The sequence below is a fragment of the Lacerta agilis genome, chromosome 1, assembly GCF_009819535.1.
Source record: "Lacerta agilis isolate rLacAgi1 chromosome 1, rLacAgi1.pri, whole genome shotgun sequence".
Lineage (NCBI taxonomy): Eukaryota > Metazoa > Chordata > Lepidosauria > Squamata > Lacertidae > Lacerta > Lacerta agilis.
This window is the reverse complement of record NC_046312.1, coordinates 88565882-88582714: the sequence shown is the minus strand read 5'-3', so window position 1 is coordinate 88582714 and position 16833 is coordinate 88565882. Positions and strand designations below refer to the sequence as shown.

General features: G+C 43.1%; 1 protein-coding gene across 1 annotated transcript in view; it reads left to right on the top strand.

Moving 5' to 3' along the window:
* The first annotated feature begins 381 nt into the window (after positions 1-381).
* Positions 382-16833, top strand: part of TFCP2L1 (transcription factor CP2 like 1) — a 35095-nt gene continuing 18643 nt past the window's right edge. The window contains exons 1-2 of the mRNA XM_033162187.1: positions 382-479; positions 9344-9495. Of these exons, the coding sequence (XP_033018078.1) occupies positions 418-479; positions 9344-9495 (214 nt within the window). The 5' untranslated portion in view covers positions 382-417. The remainder of the gene's footprint in view (positions 480-9343; positions 9496-16833) is intronic.

Sequence of the window (16833 nt, the reverse complement as noted above, 5' to 3'; positions counted from 1 at the left end):
TGCATCTCCTCCATTTCCGTGAGGTCATCTTGCCCAACTCCACTTCCGTAGCTCCGCCTCGGCTTCTCCACCTGCGCCGCGGACAGCAGCCGACTGGGGATTGGCGCCCAGTCGCGCGGCCCGGAGTAGCGGGGAGCGGGCCGGCGGCGGCGGCGGCGGGAGGCGGGGAGAGCGCGCGACGGAGAGGAGAGGCCGGCGGCTGACCTCAGCGCCTGGGAGCGGCCAAGCAGCGGATCACGCGGCTGCCCAATAAAAGCGCGCGGAGAGGCGCCGGCTGCCGAGTGCGCGCAGTTTGGTCTTGGGCTGGCTTCAGCTTTCGGGGTTCGTAGCCCGCCTCCACGTGTAGGGGATTTTGGGTTTAGGGCTACCGGGCGAGCGAAGGAAGGTTAGCAACAGCGGTAGCAGCCGTCGAAGAAGATGCTGTTTTGGCACACGCAGCCGGAGCATTACAACCAGCACTCGACAGGCAGCTACCTGCGGTGAGTGAGCCCTTCGAACCCGGGGAGCGAGCGGCCATAAGGCGGGAAAAGGGCGCAAGGTTCTCAGCGGAGTGGCAGGGGGACGTCGACCGACTGACCTGCAGCTAAAATGCGGGCAGACAGGAGCAAGGGAATGGGGGCTACTGGTTTACCGCCGCAGCGCAGAAGGTCGGTCTCTGGAGTGAGGGGTCTCCTTTGCTGGGCTCCACATTAGGGACGTACAGCGCAAGCTCCCGCTCTTATTTATGCGCGTTTGCTCAGAAACAAGACCCTCTGCGCTCAGCGGCGCTTGCTCCTAGGAAAAGCGTGCATATGGTGCAGCCTTTGAGGGTCCATGTCTGCCCTGTTAAGGGATGCGGGAAGGACGGGAGCGGGACCCAGGCGGCGTGGTGCTGTAGAAAGAGAGCTAGAAGCATACTGAGTAGGAATGAGTGGAACCAAGTTGGGGTGGTTGTTTTTAATTTCGGGGGCGAACGACTTTAGGAGGTTGTAGTTGACTGGTCTTTTATACAACACCATCAGTTGACAGCGCGTTGCGGAATATTATAGGCAATCTAAATACAGTAGGTGTTTGGTTCTGAGGAGAGGGAGAGAGAGGAAAAGACACGTGTGCGGTGTGCTTGCGCAGTTTCTGAAGTTGAGGATTCTGGTAAAAATAATAATGGATCTTTATGTAGCTGCGCCACCGGCAAGGATAGGCGCCCGTCTCGGAAAGATGTGGATTTGTGAAAGTGGGTTGCTGAGCAGTTGCAGCTGAGATGGGCTAGTCTGTTTCAGGGAGCTGGATGGGCGCCATTCTCTTTAGCAGGAGGAGAGAGTGATGCATCTGTGGGATACGTATTATTTTCACCTGTGATAGCCAGGGAGAGCTGCCCTCTCTGTGGGTTCTCTTAATGGTTTGGACTTGTTTGTGCATTTCCCACTTTTGGGGTGTGTGTGTGAAAGTATGATGTGGGTTTGAACAAGTGGAAATTCCAGAAAACTTAAAGGAGCCTGGTGACTGCAGCTTCTAGCCCAGGTCAATTAAATGCCGGTTACCTCTTAATGCCCTTCCAGTAATTTGTCACTGAAAAGCTGCACAGCTGTGAGTGAGGTGGAAGCTCTGACCTGCACTTGGTGACCAAGTAGTTACAGTATTTAGTTTGGATTAGTTAACACGAGTCCTGCATTGTGTTTGTGCACTTATAGATTGCTCAGACTTTTCTCTCCCAGTGCTTCTTATGAGAGAGTATGGATTACACTTGGTGTTCATGACTGTGAATGCGTTAACTGTGGAATAATGAAAAGCTTTTTGTAACAATTTCTAGAAGAGTAGCCACTGCAACATTCCGTCATTTGCCACAAAAGCAACAAATATTCTTGTGGCATGTTAAGACTAACAATTTTAATGTGCCATAAACTTTCCTGGACTGCTGTCCATTTCATCAGATGCATGAAGTGTAATCCTGGACTGGCAAGTACTGGTATATATGCACCTCTTCAACTCTATAGATGTGCATGCAGTACAGTACTCTACAGCCATGCATAATTGTACTGAATTTGCCAGTTAAGTACTATCTAACACTTCATGTGTTTTGATGAAGTGGACTCTAGTCCATGACAGTGTATGGAATATAAAATGGTTAGTCTTTAAGGTATCATTAGTGATTGATTGCTGGAACAGACTAGCACTGCCAGCCCTCTTTAAATGATGGGGTAACCAAGCCTTGCAGCACCTTAAACAGTAGCAAATTTAGTACGGCATGGGCTTTTTTTTGAGTAGAGTCCATAGATCTATCCCTTAAATTAATGCTTCTATGAACAGGTCTGGGAAGATTTAGCAAAGTGGTCTTTGAGAACTGAGCAAGTGGTCTTGCAAGCACTGGCAAATGTCTTGCAGATGGAGGCACTAGCTTTCCAAACCAGCTTTCTCTCATTCTTATCTCCTCCCCTCGTTTGAATGATGACGACTAGATCCTTTTCATTCACTTTACTGGGCTTGTTTAATCCAGTTTTTTCCTGCCTTATTTCCACATCGGTCACATTTTATTTATTTAGCAAAAGGAGCAGTGGGTAATGTAAAAGACAGCAAATGGAAAACCTACATTCCAGCCCTTCCCAACAGAAAGATATACTTGTACAGTTGTGTTTTTATTTTAATAGTGTGCTTTTGAGCTGCGTCTAGAATGCTATTTCAAAATCCATAGTCAAGCAATGCCTTTGGTAGGACCAACAAAGATGTCAGAAAACTGTGAAGAAGCTTTTAAGATGACAAATGCATCAGACTGGATGGTACTGAAGCCATAAAGTTTGCATTTAGCTGGTTTTAAAAATGGAGTGTAGGAGCAAATGGCAAACTTGAACTGCAATCCCTTAGGTTTCATGCCTAACAGTTTTCCATGTTAGAACTTGTTTGGCAGTCTAGACACCAATAAGCAGGCAAAAGCCAAGCCATCTAGAGCAACACATGATGCACTAATGGCTTGAATGTGTTGTTGGTACAGGCTCTTGTGTTCTTCCTACACCCTTCCCTGTCACAGTGTGGTGCTGGTTCCATGGTATGAACATGTGTGTATGTGTTGACTTAAGTCTTGTCCTGGTCTCAGTACTGTTCAAGGGTAAGGGGCCCTTCCCTGGCTGTTGCTGTCTTGTGGGATCTCTCACCCAGGACCATTCTTGTACTCAAACCCTGAAGAAGACACCTGTCCGCTGCGACCTGCACCTTCCCCCATCCTTTCGCTCTTTGATAGGACATTCTACCCTTGGTGAAACAGTTCTGTTTCAACTTTTTAAAAGGCAAAGTGTCTCTTACCTATTTCAGATTTGTGACAGAACATTAACCTTGCTTTATGCTCTGTGTTTTGTGGATATTTTTACTTCATCTCTCTCTCCCCCCCCCACACCCCTCCCACTGAAATTTAAGCAGGTTCAGCGGCAGTTAATGTAAGGTAAACTCTGCAATCAATCTCTACATGTGGTTGAACAGAAACTGTTAAAGTTGGCTTGATTTACATTCATGTACCATAACAACAAGATTGACAGCTTTTACCAACTTTCCTTTATGCAACTTTTTTGCCATTTTCTTTTTGTCCATCAGAAGCTACTATTGATAATAACTTTTCTGTAAGGTGTATATAGGTACACAGAGGACTACGCTTGTGTTCTTTACAACCAAGAGGGTGTTTCTTTGTATTGGACAAAAAAACCACAACTTTTATTTTACTTATCTCCTTAGTTTAAAAAAATTGTGGGAAATGGAAAAAAGTGGGGAAAGTGTAGAAACAAGAAGTTAGCTTCTCGTACAATCTGCAGTAAAAGTAACGAATCTTGATTATGTAAGAGTTTGCTTGAATACATTGTGTAACATTTTACCAGTGGCATGGAACAGAGATTATTATTTGTGTGAATGGAAGTACTCTGTCTCTTCAAACCTTATTCTGGTCCCAGCGGTGGACTAGCATTGCCCACCTGCAGGTGCCAGGGACCAGTACCATATTTGGTCCCTGAAGCTGTGGTGGAGCCACTGTGGACTGGCATCACCTGTGGAACAGGACCAATTTGTGGATCAACACTTTGAGTAGCACTGTACTAAATATCTGTCCATGTTGTCAGCTACAGAAGCAGTTTATCTATTTTTCCCACTCAGTGGAGTGAGCAACATATCCAGTGCATCCTGTAACAGACAAAATATTTGAGGTTTTTTGCTCCTGTTTTGATCTTGTAAAACGGAAGGTTAGGTTGCTTTTTCTATTGGATAGGTTCTATTTGTCTATTCCCCCCCCTTACCTAAGTGAGTGCATTTCTGCTAATGTACCCAAGGTGTTTTCAATATATTAAAACAAGCAATATATTACAATTTCAATATATTAAAATACAAACAAATGGTGCAAAATATAAAATAAGGGAGATTTTCCTAGGTCAACTGATGAGAGAGTGAACCACTGCATGAGTACTATAGAGTTTCACAACTAGGTGTGGACGTGCCTAAATTTAGGCAGCTGGTAGAACTGAACTGCAAAGATTTTGGTGGAGTAATTCTGGAAGGGGTAGGATTTCTTTCCCTCCTCTTGTTAACCTTGCTTTGTCCTTCATGTAATGTTAAGATGGCGAACCTTTTGAATTGCATAACTATTCGGTGGCATGGGGTGAGGCTTAAATGTAAATGGCTCTAAAACAAATAAATTGGCATGCTATAAATAATCCTTGCTATAAGAGATGCAAAACCATTGTTGTGGAACAACCTTCTCTGCTTAGCTCTGAGCTGTGTGGTAAGGTAGGTATGCCACTGGGGTTCGTCTTTAAAGCATTCTAATTATTTTTCATTGTCCCTACCCAGGAGATATTAGTCATATAATACCTGTGCTCCATCTCAATTAGCTTCCCTAATCGGGGAAAGTACTCAAGATTTCCCAGAGTTAATGAAGATGGCCCTTGTATTTTCAATGAGAGCTCTGTTGCTGCTTTGTCCCACTATCCTGCTGTTTAGCCAGAGCCCCTAACATAAGGGCAACCAATCTGGTGCCAAATGTTGTTGGACTCCAAGCACCATGGCCAGACATGGATGAAGGGAGTTGGAGTCCAGAAACATCTGAAGGACAGCAGGTTAGGGCTGTCCTCCTAGCACATGGCACTTCCCTAACTGAAACAAAGGTCTTATTCACACTCAAGTGTTAGAAACTGAGATATGAAAGCTTGGAGCTAAATGGCACCTTAAACTTAGGTTATGGGTGCAACAACAGAATGTCCAGGCACGTTTTTAAATATCAAGAATACAAAGCTGAAAATAATTTCATTTTTCACATGGTCTAGTCCTTCCCTTGCCCACCCCTTAATATTCTTAAGTGGGTCTCTTCTCCAGTCTTTAGAGAGTAGCTGGAATTGGGGGGGCAGAAAAAGGTCCTCCTTTCCTTTCACTCTGCAGTTTTAATCTGAAATCTTAGGCTCAGTACTGTGCCCAGAGCTCAAACTGCTCATGCTAATAAAATTCCCTGTTGAAAAATGCTCCTAGAACAGTGGGAGTTCTGTTGAACATGGAAGGGCTTGCTTCTGAGTAAGCATGCACAGGCTCATTGCCTTGCTTAATAAAGGAGGTGTTGGTTAACACTAATGTATTCATAACACTCACTACTGCTCAGGTTTTGATAATAATATCTGTCATTAAATGCTTAGCGCTTCCCCTGATGTTCAAAGTGTTTCATACACGCTCTCAGTACCTTATTTGTAGTAAACCTGTGAGTTGAAGCAATATTGCCTGCATACAGCAGATCCGATTCTGAGAGATAGTAGTTTACCTAAGGCCATTCACTGAGTTAATGATTAAAGTGAGGTTTGAACTGAGGTTGCCACTATGCTGGACCAACTTTTTACAACTAGATGTGTAAAATACCTATAACTTTCCCCCTCTTGCTAAAAATCACATTCTCTAAACTGGCAGGGAAGGGCATTAGTGTGAAGACCACAGTAGAGGTGAGGAGTAAGAAGTGCCACTGCCCTGGCCCGCTCCACAAACAACTTTTTTTCATGCAGATTATAGCTTCCATGCATTCCTACATTTTTTGCAAAATGAAAGAAACTACATGTGACTGAGCATCACATGTTGTTTGGGTGCAAGGTTACAAAAAGCATCTTAAATGCAGTGAAGTAAGTAATTTAGTCACATGCTTAACACTACGGTTGATGTGTCCCCTTTTCTCCATCAGATAAAATGTCAACTTCTCTCACTTAAGGACTTTTTGTCACAAAATATTGCCAAATTAGCATGTTTTGTTCAATGGGCTCAGAAGCCAGATTCCCCATCCCTTCCTTGATGCATATAGGCATACTTGGCATTAAATTTCATGAAAATTGGTCCCCTAACTGAAATGCCAAGAGGTTTCATGATGACCATTGGACCAAAATGTGTACTTAAAATGATGGGCATCTGTGCTGCATATATATATTATATGTAATTTTTATTAGATTTTCTGTTTTACAATTTTAAATACTCATTTAAACATCCTTACAGTATCAGTGCCTTCCCTTCTTCTCTTTCCATGGTTCATTTTGCATACCATAAATCTCTGCATATTTTTTACATAAACTAAACCATCCAGTATTCCATTATTACAACAATCAGAACTTATTTACACTGTTGAATTTATTTTAATGCTGCCAGCGTTTTCAAGTGTACACATTCCCTCCCCCATACATTCAATAAATATTTTCCAATTTCCTTTTAACGTATAAAGAAGATTGTGCTGCATATTTTGGATAACCAAAACATAATTATCAGACCAAGGGAACAAAACTAGTTTGATTTGATTAGAGAAGCTGGGAAGTATGTTATTACTTTCAGCTCAGATATTGGTACAGTATTGTCATGTAATCAGTTGCAAAATGGCATTGGTTTTGACTTGAACCAAGTACTGATGCAAAATGATTGGAAGTAGATTTTTTCTATCTCATTAAAACAAGGCACCTTATGCTGTATGTACAGTGCACTAATGTACTACTTGGTGATGCACTTTTAAAAGAGGTGAACTCATGACATTCTTGCATACCGGTAGGTTCTCAGTCTTGTGACTAGTTCAGCAGCCTTAGAATGTGGCCTAACATGTTTAGAAACTTATAAACGCAAGTCTGTGGTCTAAACATAGCATAAATATGAATATCTACCACAAGAGGAAATCTCACCCAGGGAAGAGTTGTACACCCATCTCCATTTATCTAAGGCATAGGGTATGGAATTCGTATGTGCTTTGTATAAGTTTTTGCACATTGTTCTCTGAGTGGGAATAACCTTAAGGTAACACTAGGCAACTACAGTAGTACCTCGGGTTAAGTACTTAATTCATTCCGGAGATCTGTTCTTAACCTGAAGTGTACTTAACCTGAAGCACCACTTTAGCTAATGGGACCTCCTGCTGTTGATGTGCCGCCAGAGCACGATTTCTGTTCTTAAGTGGAGTTCTTAACCTGAAGCGTACTTAACCTGAAGCATACTTAACCAGAGGTACCACTGTACTTTGGCTAGCAATTTTTGTTGGAGTAGTAGATGGAAAGGGTTTTCTATTGCTACCTTGATGCTTTAGCCGCCTCGGATGGGGCTTCAATTGTCTGTATAGCTCTTTGCCTATTGTACTAACCTTTCTAGGTTAGCAGAAGCTGGGACAGAGCAACAGGAGCTCACAACATTGGCAGATTGGAACTGCCAACCTTCTGATCGGCAATCCCAAGAAGCTCAGTGGTGGCGCTGAATCCATGCAATGGGGTGAGCTCCTGCTGCTCTGCCCCAGCTTCTGCCAACCTAACAGTTCAAAAAACAACAACATACCAGTGCAAGTAGATACTGCTGTGGCAGGAAGATAAACAGCATTTCTGTGTGCTCTGGCACTCGTCACGGTCCTCCATGTGCCAGTAGCAGTTTAGTCATGCTGGCCACATGACTCAGAAAGCTGTCTGTAGACAAATGCTGGCTCCCTCGGCCTGAAAAGTGAGATGAGCTCCACACCCCATACAGTAGTTGCCTTTGACTGGCCTTAACCATCCAGGCATCCTTTACCTTACTAACCCTTCTAATTTGTGTCTTCTTCCCCTTTGAAAACCCATTTCTTGCATTACAAAGCAAAATCTTAAAGAGATCTGTCTTTCTAATGTAGAATAAATGTAGTTATTTTCAGCTGTCTTCTAAGCACTTATTTAATTGGGCTGATCATTAGATCTTGAAAATATATTCTGACCAGCAGCTCATGTCTTCAGCTGCCAACTATACAGTATAAGCAAAATGTTCTTGTTGAGAAACAAATATTTTGAGGTCCGTTTAATGTGATAACTATACAGGGCAGCAATCTGATAGGAATCCAGATTGCCATCTTCAAACCATGTCCATTGCTTAGTCTCGATTAAACTCATTTCCCAACACTGAAGAAATGCCTACTTTGCATGTTAAACCTGACATTGGTGTTGTGGGGGCATCTCTCACACATCTTGATGTGCAATTTCTGGTGAGGGAGATGTTGATTGAACTGCTGTGAATTGGAAACAGATGCTGGTTTGAGGTTATAAATCATTTCTTTGAAGGGCTCCTTTCTGGGACGTTAAACTGAGAGGAGGCATTTCATAGTGCTACATGGGAGGTGTTAGGTACCAGGAAGGTTGCAGTTCTGAGGAACTGAGTTTCTTGTCTTGTTTACTTCTCCTTGGATTCAACTGTTTGCTTTTGAGAAAGAGTGTCTCATTATTTAGCTCAAGACCAGGCATAGGCAAACTCGGCCCTCCAGATGTTTTGGGACTACAACTCCCATCATCCCTAGCTAACAAGACCAGTGGTCAGGGATGATGGGAATTGTAGACTTAAAACATCTGGAGGGCCGAGTTTGCCTATGCCTGCTCAAGACCATTTCCCAGCAAAATCTTAATCCTTCTCTTTTAAGGGTAAATGCTACATTGTAAAAATCCAACTCAGATGTGTTGGCATCTTCCTTTCACAGTATGTGCTCCCCCCCCTCTCTCTGTGTGTGTGTGTGTGTGTGTGTGTGTGTGTGTGTGTGTTAGCCCTCAGTGCTTTCCAACATATTTGCTACATTGCATGTTGTGGGAATAATGGCAGGAATGTGTATTTATGGGTGAACATTGGTGGTGTAAGTAAGTGAAGCCAGAATGGTTTTGTTGTGGTAGACTTTTCTACCCTTACACCGCTTAACTATATTTGCACACATTGAAAATGTTTCATTATTGAATTTGTTGTATTGGCTTTCTGGTAAACTGATAATATCAAAAACAATGTTTGCTTGTGCGATATGGGTCCTACAGATCCTGCCTTCAACCTTTGTTATTGCGCCAGTACTTTTGTATGATCAGAGTGGTAATGCAGTGTTGCTAATTGGGTATGCATTGTGTTGTTTCAGTGATGTCCTCGCGCTCCCAATCTTTAAACAGGAAGAGCCTCAACTCTCCCCTGAGAATGACACAAAACTCCCTCCATTTCAGTATGTGCTCTGTGCGGCCACATCCCCTGCTGTGAAGCTTCATGAGGAGACACTGACTTATCTAAACCAAGGTAAGACTAACACAATTAAATAGAAAATTGCACTCCAGAATTTGCCAGACTAAATACAGCAATTCTTCAGTTCTTTTTGGCCCGACAGCTGCCAAAACCACATGTGTGACACTCTGGTCAGTGCATGCAGCAAGCTCAGAAAACATTACATGAAAGAGAATGGAATAGAAGTGTAGAGGTCATATCTTTAAACGCCAGATTAATATTTCTGTGAAGCTGAGAGTTGACATATAGCCAACAAAGTATATATGGTTCTGATGAGCAGTTCTTCTTTGTTGTCCTTTGAAATATGGCACTTGACTTCTGGTAACACCTTAGTGGCCTGCTCCAATAATATTGAAGACCAGCTCATTGCTTAGTGGTGAAAATATTGGCTTAGAAGGGCAATAGGGAAGGGCAACCTTTTCCAGTATCTGCTGCAGTGCTCACCATTATTCTCCCTTTATCTACCCTGCAGATGAGTTGGGCACTGTCATTACACAGATACTTACTTCTAGTTGGTCAGTGTTTTGCTTTGGGGTGTTTTTTAATGTTTGAAGGAATAATGAAATTGTGTGTGTTGTGAGTTGGTTCTCTTCATTCCTACCCCTCTCACACCAATGGCACAGGCCTGGCATATGTTACTGTGTTGACATGGAAGCCACTTTCCCATGATCAGCCACCCTGGCAAGTCTCTGCAGAGAGGAATTTTATGGGTTCAATGAGTGATGTGGTTCCTTCCCACACCACTTTGTGTCCCTCTGTCATTTTGTCCAGCTCTCGGTGTTTCCTCTTGACAGATGTTACTAGATTAGCATTAGATGTAACCATAAGGAAGCAGCTCAGAGGCTGCCCCAGTAATGTATGAATTAGTCCTACCTAAAGCAATTCAATTTTCTTTTTTTCTTTTAATAAGGTGACTTATGCCTGTCTGAATTGCAGATATTTTAGAAAATGGTTGGAAAAAATGGGAATAATGTGGTGAATATGTATACCTAAGTTGTGAGCCAATGTTGCTCTGGGTTTTGTGCATGCGGCAAGCTTACAGTACTTGGTACCGAAATAATTCTCTTTTTTTTTTTTTAAGTGCATGGCCTTAGTTATTTTATCCTACGCCTCCAGTTCTATATCAGCAGGAAAAGTAATATCTTATCTCAGAGCACACAATGTGGTTAGATAATATACAGCTTTCCAAGCTTCATATAATTTCAGAAATTGACCTGCAACAAAGCCCAGTCGGGGGGGGGGGATTGTGCCTTCTTGTATAATCAGTTCCTGTATCCTTATTGTGCAGTTTTCTCTGAAATGTGTTTGTGTGTGTGTGGTGTTGTTTTAAAAAAAGTTTTGTTTTTGATCATAGTTCACTATATGCTTCCCAAAGTAGTTCTAATTACCACTGATGAAGTGATTTAAAGTCCTGTTTTGGAATGGGATATGTTTTATGATGAGATGTGATTATGTGTAGGAGACTTGGTGATGGAAAGACAGACAGTGGCTGCTAAGTGCTATGGTGATTGCTCATGTAAATGTTCTTCATTAGGAATGTTACACAATTAAATAATGCATTACTTTAAAAGAGCTGCTGCTATGATGTGTGTATTTTTAATTTTGCTAAAGGCTCCCTTTTACATTCTTTGTTTCTTGATCTATGAAGACTTTAAATTTGAAAACCCATAAGTCTTGTTTGACCAGTGATTCCATTTCCTCACAACACAACGTAGCAAGCATGGTTACCTTTTAGTTATAGGCATTGGGGGGGGGGATGGGAAGATCCCGCCATCAACCAGGGGCATCCCGCAATCGACCGGTAGATCGTGATCGATCTGGACTAAACTATATAAACTGGACAGTCCTGGACTAAACTATAAAAATAACGGACCTAGAGGAACATAAGATGCCAAAAAAGTCCCTTTCTTACACCTGTGGAAACATAGCTTACCTATGATGGTGACTTTTGGGGGATCCCTTGTAAAACTCATGAGGATTCATAAAGATCTGTAGTTGCCTTGTTTTTACCATAGCTGTAGTGAAAATGCGGAGTCTGAGGATTCTGTGGAGGTAGATGTAATTGGTGGTGACTGAAGGGATAAAAATCATGCCAGTTCAAGAGGACACATTTAATCATACTGGATCTTAAAAAAACAAACAAACCAGCAAATCCCCATATTAACACATCAATGGAAACCCAGCCGCCCCACTGAAGCCTGTGGGCCGTATTGTACCATTTACAGACACAGCTGCATCCCTCTTATTTCCCTCTAGAAAGGGACAAGATGCTTCAGAATCAGCAGACAGTATTCTCAGCAGACATGAATCTGTGCAGGCTGTTGTTAGAAAGAATGCAGGACGACTTCCCTTTCCCCGCAAGTCCTTCATGTGTATACCAGATGACCTGGCAGAGGGTCTAGACAACCACAAATAATGAATGGATTACTAATCATAGGGTAATGGTTTGGATCCTAGGAAGGATAAATGGGAGGGTGCCATCGTAAATGCAATACCTCAGCTATGCAATGTGTTTGAACACAAAGGAGTGATGGGACTAGAATGGATGCTCTTTTCTATGTGAAAATAACTAGTTTCAAGCATTTCAGAGAGAAAAAGCAGCAAAGAGTGCAAAATAGTGTGGGAGTAGAACATACAGTTTGGTTCCCCTGAGCAGAAATAGACTTCTAAAGAGCCCTTTTGAATAGTAAATCGTAAACAGTAAAGGGAGTCCTGGCCGTTAGGACGACTCTGGGGTTGGGGCGCTCACCTCGCTCTATAGGCCGAGGGAGCCGGTGTTTGTCTGCAAACAGCTTCTGGGTCATGTGGCCAGCATGACTAAGCTGCATCTGGTGAAACCAGAGCAGCACACTCTACTTGCACTTTGATGTGTTTTCGAACTGCTAGGTTGGCAGGAGCTGGGACCAAGCAACGGGAGCTCACCCATCCGATCGGCAAGCCCTAGGCTCAGTGGTTTAGACCACAGCACCACCCGCCCGCATGTTCTTTTGAATAGTAAAGGGTAAAGGTAAAGGGACCCCTGTTAGGTCCAGTTGTGGACGACTCTAGGGTTGCACGGTCATCTCGCTCTATAGGCCAAGGGAGCCGGCGTAAGCTTCCGGGTCATGTGGCCAGCATGACTAAGCCGCTTCTGGCGAACCAGAGCAGTGCACGGAAACGCCGTTTACCTTCCTGCCGGAGCAGTACCTATTTATCTACTTGAACTTTGACATGCTTTTGAACCGCTAAGTTGGCATGAGCAGGGACTGAACAATGGGAGCTCACCCCTTTGCGGGGATTTGAACCGCCGACCTTCCGATTGGCAAGCCATAGGCTCTGTGGTTTAGACCACAGCGCCACCTGCGTCCCCTTTTTGACTAGTACAATTCACTCTCCCTTACTGAAAAGGGCCAGAGAGGCAGCAAATGTTGGCCAACTTTGGCAACCAAGCAAACAATTATGATTGCTAGGAACCCTGGCCTGTCACTGCAGTGTGAACTTCCTGCTCCCCCTTACGAGCACATAGCTTGGATCTGGAATTGGTGTTTGTGTTGGTTTGGCCTCTGCATATTCAGGATGTGCTGGTTGCCACCTGGCAGCATAGCAGCAGAACTACCTCCAGCTCTTGAGGTTGAGATGGCTGCTGTGCAACTGTTAGGACAATCCCAGCCCATCTCTGCAATTTATAAGATTGAGAGGAAGGCTGGGGCTCAGCACACTAGCCAGAGGGCAGAAGCATGCTTGCCATGAGCAAAAATGTAAAAGACAGACACTTTAATCAGAAGGACATATATTTCAGATATTTGATTTGTCACCTTTCTGTCCCCCCCCCCAAAAAAAACTGTTGGCAGGCATCTCTTTTGTCCTAATTGGAGTGCTGTTACATTAATGTGGCTTAAATTGCAGGAGGGAAATAGTCTTATTAAATGCAAAGAGCCCACAAACCACCTTCTAACGACAGGTGGAGTTGCTGTGCATCATCATACAACCCAGGAACATTGTGAACCTGACTTGTTTTTACAACCTTTTTTATTGTGGAGCAGCACTGTACAGTATACATTACTCAGCTTTCTTAGAAGTATTATGTAAATGCAAAGGTGTCCTCCTTTGACGTTGTCCTAGTCCTAAAATAATTTAGTATAAATATTTAAAATCAAATAATATATGTAAAGTAGAGATGGGCAATGCTACAAATTAATGTTCATGTTCAGTTCTGTGCTTTTCTGAATGTACCCTGTAGTGGGTTTTGCTCTGACAGGAATGGGGAATCCCTCCAGCTGTTTCTGCCATCTCTGATAATTAGTCATACTGGCTGGAACTAATGGAATCTGGAGTCCAGCAACATCCAGAGGGCCACAGGACCCCACCCTTGTGTATAGGTAGAAGAACGTACTCCGTAGTGGCTAGTTAAAAATGTAGTGTCTCACTGTCTTTATTACATCCATATATAGTGAGAAGAGTGTTAATTATACTGTAGCTTTCTTGGGCTACCAAACAGTCATGGGAACACATAAATGTTTAGTTTGCTGACTTCCAAACTTTGGCCCAGTCTACACTATACATTTAAAGCAGTTTAATGCTACAATTTTCAGAGCTTTTTGCATAGCCACTCTGAGAACAATAGCTTTGTAAGGGGAATGGGGGTCTTATAACAACTCTCAGCACCCTTAACAAACTCCTGCCAACCTAGCAGTTTGAAATCACACACACACACACACACACACACACGGCATGCATAGATAGATACAGATAGATAGATAGAGGTGGCTGAAAGCAGAAAGGTGGTTTTTCTCAATGACCCTCAGTGCAGGTTCACCCTCTGAGTAGTAAGCCACTAATGGTAGCCTGATTAAACTCTTAACTTTGTGGTTATCTCAGCGACTGCATCCTGTAGGCATTGGCCTGCTGTAAAATGTAATACTCATTTTATAGTTTTACTATCACTTACTCCATTCCTGTTGTATGTCTTTTGTAGGTACAAGGTTCTTTATGCCATAATTTTTGAGCCTCTAATAATGTAACTGAATGAAATCATTGCTTGAAAGAATGCAATGCCTCAAGCTGCCAAAGTATTAAGAATCGTTGACTGTCATATTGGCCCCAAGCCCATACACAGAAACACCGTGTAGCTGAATTGAAAGAGGAATGTACCATTTCATTGCTGGGCTGGTCACATCAAGGGAGTCTTTTTAATAAGAGACCAGTTTAGCTTCTAGATCTAACATGCCTTCCCTTGATTATTACTTCATCAGATCTATTTCACCTGTCCTTCGACACTCTCTAGTTGCAGAGAAAAGGTAAACTGAGACTGGTGGTTGAGTCTAAAAATGCACTGACCAGTTTTAGAGGTGACACCTTTTAAGCTACAAATGTACATAAGATGTTCTTTTAACAAAGCTGTAATGGGACTACCTTGTCTAATGGGGATAGGTAAAGGTAAAAGGGACCCCTGACCATTAGGTCCAGTTGTGTCCAACTCGGGTTGCAGCGCTCATCTCGCTTTACTGGCCGAGGGAGCCGGCGTACAGCTTCCGGGTCATGTGGCCAGCATGACAAAGCCGCTTCTGGTGAACCAGAGCAGCACACAGAAACACCGTTTAACTTCCCGCCAGAGTGGTACCTATTTATCTACTTGCACTTTGATGTGCTTTCGAAATGCTAGGTGGGCAGGAGCTGGGATCAAGCAACGGGAGCTCACCCCGTTGCGGGGATTTGAACTGCCAACCTTCTGATCGGCAAACCCTAGGCTTTGTGGTTTAACCCACAGCAAATTGTATTCTGTGCCTCAATGAAATCTTCCTTTGTTGCCATAGTTCTTTCTGTGTTAAAATTTCAATTGGGTAACTGGCCTATAATTTGTCAAAGGATTGCCCACTGGACGGTCATGTCTTTTTTATTGACGCACAAGTACCTCATAGGACAGGGGTTGCCAACCTTTTTGGATCAGCAGCCACATTTTGCACTTTGGTAGAGTGTTGTGGGCACCAAACACAAAATGGCTGCTGTGGAGGCATAACACAAAATTAGAGAGTACCGTCATTGCTGTTTCCCCACAGAGAGTACAGTAATTGTTGTTTCCCCACCTCAATCTCAATTAAAGGAAGTCAGCTAAGTCCGATTGTGGAGATCACACATGATTGATTCCCCCCCCCTCTCTCTCTCACACACACTGTCTCACATATTTTGCCCATCCAAGTGCAGGCCACAGACACACATGGATCTCTCTCTCTCTGACCCATAACCTTCTCCCTCTCACAGACCATACATACATAATCTCCCACTTCTCCCCCTCTGCAAACACACACATGACCATCTTTCCTTCTCTCTCCTAAGTGTTTCTTTACCTCTCTCACAAACAGGCATCTGCAGGAATATTTCAGGGGGGGAGGGGTAAAATAAAATACTAAAAGGGTATCTCACAACATTTTTTTTAGAAGAATGGTGTTGTTGTTTTTTAGAAGAATGGTGTCTGTACTTTTTGCCTCACATCTCAGGTTCTAAAAAAATGCTAGAAACTTCTTTTAAAAAATGAAAGCTGAGAATCTGCGGTTTATGGCTCATCTCAGGAACACCAAAGAAGGCCTTTGTGGGTGCAGGGTTGGAGACCCTTGACTTAGGCTGGTACTGGTTAGGAGGAAGTTTTCACCCAACACACACACTCACTGTTACTAACCATATCCACAAATGAAATCCTTCTATTCAATATTTTAAATTTAGACCATTTTAATCCTGCCTTTCCATCCTGGAATTTGAGATGGCATATATGAGTTTCCCAGGTAGTTTGCCATTGAAACACTGATCGCAACCAGAGCTGCTTAACTTTAGAAGGTGTTATGTGCCTTCAGACCAGGCCATGACCAGTACTAATAATACTGCAGGTCCAAGAAGATATGTCAGATTTGAAAAATCAAATGGTGCTGTTGCTCTCTCCCTCTCCCCATGTTGGTAAAAACGTAGCAGATTCTGTCACCTCCTTCTGCCTAATAGTAGGGCCAATCATGAGACCAAGTTACAGCTTCCTGCTGTTTGCAAATTACTGCATCCCCCGCCTCTCTTTTTTGCACAAAGTTCCATTTTATTCCCGAGCTGCTTGTCCAGCCACAGCTAATATCATAATTTTCATGGTTGCAATCCTTCGTAGAACTTTAAGGCTATCACAATAAATATTGTCCTTGGAGTGAGTTCCAGAAAAGTAGCATTCTTTTCTCTGCAGGAGGGAGATATACTGGCCATTTCATTTTACTTTGGAAAGTCATCCCCACCACTGGTCAAACCAGAACTTAAAACTGATCACCATTTTAGATTGTCTTGTTACACATTGATCTGCATTCTTGTGCAAGGTTGGGAGGTGGCTGCAGGAGGAACTTGAAAAAC